At 48.5% G+C, this 4,002-nt stretch overlaps 1 protein-coding gene across 1 annotated transcript; it reads right to left on the bottom strand.

Moving 5' to 3' along the window:
* Window positions 1-604: 604 nt before the first annotated feature.
* Window positions 605-3,211, bottom strand: LOC147934268 (uncharacterized). The gene is made up of 7 exons (XM_087472562.1): window positions 2,965-3,211; window positions 2,307-2,864; window positions 2,143-2,213; window positions 1,337-1,819; window positions 1,150-1,201; window positions 858-931; window positions 605-805 (listed from the first exon to the last, which is right to left on the bottom strand). Exons 1-7 carry the CDS (start codon window positions 3,209-3,211, stop codon window positions 605-607), a joined length of 1,686 nt encoding a protein of 561 aa, XP_087328688.1.
* Between the last annotated feature and the right edge of the window lie 791 nt (window positions 3,212-4,002).

Raw genomic sequence — 4,002 nt, 5'->3', positions numbered from 1 at the left:
CGCACCTAACTCTATAAAAGCCGAATCGCAACTCGCACAAAAGGGGTAAGCCGACAATCACGAGTCGCACCTAATCCTACAAAAGCCGAGTCACAACTCGCACAAAAGGGGTAAGCCGACAATCACGAGTCGCACCTACAAATCCAAGCCGAGCTGCGACTCACAACACAACGCTAGTCGAAGCAAGAGTAAAACAGCGATATAAAAATAATATATAGACTTTATTCGAACGACGACAATAGTGTGATACAAAAAAAACGACCCCACCTTTGCACATAAAAGAGGGGGGAACGGAAAAACAATCATTCAATTCCAAGATCGCCGTCAGACGGAGTGACGAACTCTAACCCGCCGATCGTCGTCTGCCAGTAACAGCATGACTCCTTCACATCTTTCAACACGATCATTGGGACGTTAGCACCATTAGCGACCATCTCCTCCAGTACGCACAAATCCCCTCGGCGCGATTGCTCTCATCAAAGTAGTGCCTCGTGCCGTCCAGTTGACTAATATAACGACACAACACGTCGATACGAGTCCGACAAGCAATGATCTCAGCACGTTCTTCAAACGGCCTTCAACCAATAGACTCAAGGTCGTCTTGTTAAAGGTCAGGTATCACAACTTCCGCAAATAATGCCTCACGACGAGAACGGTCGTCTTGTAGTCGTTCCCATTGCCACGTCAGAACAAAGAGCCTATCGTCAATCAACACTTCAAGACATTCTACGATCCCGTCTACACGACAAAAACCAAAGTAACGCTCAAATGAACGACGCGTAGCAATGATGTAAGCCCTCAGCCGCTGAATGCGAGCATGGTAGTAATCAAGCTAGGAGCGGATAAGTTCGTCGAACCTCATAATACGTCGCTCCCGCTCTCTCCGCAACCACGCCGAACTCGTTGTTACCGGCGTCAGAACAACCTTTCTCTAGACACAAAAGACAGAGCAAATCGCCAAAGCAGAACACGAAATGAATTTAGCAAAGATTGAAGGATTATTTATACGGTATGAGGACAATTTCCAAAGATAGGCGACCAGTAATAGACGCCTCAGAAATCACAACCATTAAATGACAAGTAATTAATACGCAAAACGATAATAAAATTCAAAAGGAGCCAGCACTCGGCAACGACAGTTTAACATACGGGAGTCGACCCCAAAACACGGGGCAAAAGTAAGTGTACACAGGAGCCGACCCTAAACACGGCAGGAACGATAACTATTAAAACAAATTTATAAAACAAGACAATCGACTGGAGACTCGCGGCCAGGAGTCGGAGAACGTCCATCAGCAGGACGTTCTTCATTCGGAGCGCTCGCGTCTTTTTAGACCTGTTGCTCGGTCCAATCAGCCTCGGCCTCCCCACTATCAGACCCTTCGTCCTCAACCTCTTCGTCACCCCCGCTCTCAGGAGAAGCGAACCAATCTGGGACAGAGGGGAGAGGCTCAGCAAAGACCGAAGCAACGTCGAAATCAGCATCAGCAATGTCCGGAAGCTCAATACTTCCCACCTCGTCGTTCAGCTGAGACATCACGGCGACAATCCCCTCCTTGACCGCATTGGCGGTTAGCGAAATTTGGCCTTCGGCGACGAGCGTCTCGAGCATCTGGACGTTTCCAACAGCTTGATTATATTCGAGGAATTTTTCCCTGGACGCCATGACCGCGTCAGCATACTCCTTGTGTTTGGCTAGCAGCTTTTGCACACGAACGCTCAACTTATTAAAGGCACTAATCCTCTCAAAGTATTCGAACTCCTCACGCCGATCTCTGAGCCTCTTCGTCAAAGACAACTTATTAGAGGCGTCAGACGCCTGGAGCTTTTACATAAGACCATCCCTCTCCGAAACTAATCTGCGTTGATGATCTTCAAGCTTCGCAACCTCATTGCTCAACCTTAGATTAGATTGAACCGCCTCCCCAAGCTGGGCCTCGAGACGTTCAACCCTCTAAGCCAAACTCGACACTCCCGGACGATCGCCCTCTAGATCACAAACGCGACGATCGTAGCGCGAAGCCAAACAATTAGTTCGTGCAATAAGCTGCAAAAAAAAAAAAAGAACGAGTGTTCAAAAAAAAAAAAAAAAAAAAAAAAAAGACGAGAGGACTTCATACGGGATCGGTAAATCTGACAAACCTCAAAAGCGGCTTGGGCAACATCAGTAACCGCATCCTCTTCTTTCATCTTCTCAGCAGGAAGTATGCGACCTGCACCGAAATGAATCTTTCGAAAAAGCTCGGCGCAGGATTGAGGGTCGTCCGGAAAAGGACGAGCTGAGGAGGAGTGAGTGAAGCTCTAGCCATAATCAGACGTGTTTTGCTTCTTCGAAGGATCTGGTCGCTCTTGGCCTGATCCCTCTTTCCTCTTCTGAGGACTTTTAGAAATCTCAGCGTGACGACGAGGAGCCACGCCTGTCTTCCTTCTCGGGAGCGTCTCGGCAGGCCCGATGTGATGGTTCGGAGGAAGAGTCTTGGAAGGCTGTCTCGGAGAAGTCTCGATTGACCGATGAGACTGGGAAGGAACTCTCTGGGTCAAACCAATGTCGGCAGGATGCGTCTCGGGACGAGACTCCGAGCGAGGAGTCGAACGAGGCAAGGAAGAAGACTCTGGAACCCGACGGTAGCGATCAGATACGTCGGGAACATTTGTGTTCAGTCTCCCCATTGTTCCAGCTAAAATCGTAGACAACAGAAACGGTACCTTTCTGTTACCTTTCTTCCTCGACGAAGCTGGTATTTTCCTTGGACGACCTTTCTTCAACTCGGTACCCGGCCAGACGTAGGGACATAGGAGCTTGATCGCGTTAACCTCAGCTTGAATAGTAGGAGGATATGGTAGAAGACACCTTGAGACGACAACTACAAAAAACTACAAAAAATATGATGAACCAAGGGGGATTAGGTAAAACCAAAGCCCGGCCAAGAACAAAAAGATAGTTAAACAAGAACGGTCGGCTACCGGGTGAAGGGTTCCACCCAGAAAACCAAGGAATGGATGGGTCCTCTTGAACCCCAGGAGTAACTTCCAGAAAAAAATACGAGCCTTTCCAATTATACGTTTTTCCCTTGGCGCCTTCGACCAGGGTCGTATTCTTTGCCAAACCCAGGTAATAAATTCCGAGAGATTTAGTCTGTTTCGACGGATTCAGAATCGTCAACTCTTCCAAATGGTCGCAAGTCAGCTCGACTCCTGCAGCCTCGGCCATAATCGAGAGACCCACGACGTTCCGAAAAGTTGCTGGGGTAAATTGAGAAATGGCCGCCTTACGCCGAGCAAAGTACGTCATCAAGAAAGAGGGAAGAGGAAAAGTGAGCCCACACTCAGTAAAGAATTTCTCCGAGAGACATATGAAGAAAGGCGGTTTTGAATCGTTGCAAGCCGAGCGATGTCTGAATCCATCGACGATGAATTAGAAGAAACCAGAGACCGAACCTTGCGACGAATAGATCTGGCCGAACCGCCAGATTCGGAGGAGGTAGCTCGTCGAAGATGACTAGCGGCAGAAGGATCGGAGGATACGGATTGGGAGGATGTCATCATGAAAAATACGAAGTACGAACAAACTGACAAAAAGAGACGAGATAATAGAGAGGAAGAATACCTGAGTAAGGGAAGCAAAGCTCGAGACGATGAAATAAGAAGGGTGGAGAAGCGGTATTTATAGGGAAGGAAGAAAGATTCTAGAGACGCAATCATTGCAGTATGCGTTCGGCGACGGTACAGTTTCTGGATCTCACGCGTGTCAAGAACCGCGTACGATGATTCGACCCCAAAAACATCGAAAACCGTGTCATCACACGCGCGACCTTTCACTTCCTCGAACCTTGTCTAAAGATCATCATCCCAACGACCAAGAGTGAAGGCCCACGCCCGTTCAGGCAAGCTTGGTTTCCGCGACGGACTTCAACGGAAAAGAAGGGTCGTAGGTTCGACCCCCGACATAGTTCTTCGCTTAAAAACTACGAATTAGGGGTGAGGGGGGCTACTGTTAGGGGT

The sequence above is a fragment of the Camelina sativa genome, chromosome 11, assembly GCF_030686135.1.
Source record: "Camelina sativa cultivar CO46 ecotype springtype chromosome 11, ASM3068613v1".
Lineage (NCBI taxonomy): Eukaryota > Viridiplantae > Streptophyta > Magnoliopsida > Brassicales > Brassicaceae > Camelina > Camelina sativa.
This window is presented reverse-complemented; position numbering and strand designations above follow the sequence as displayed.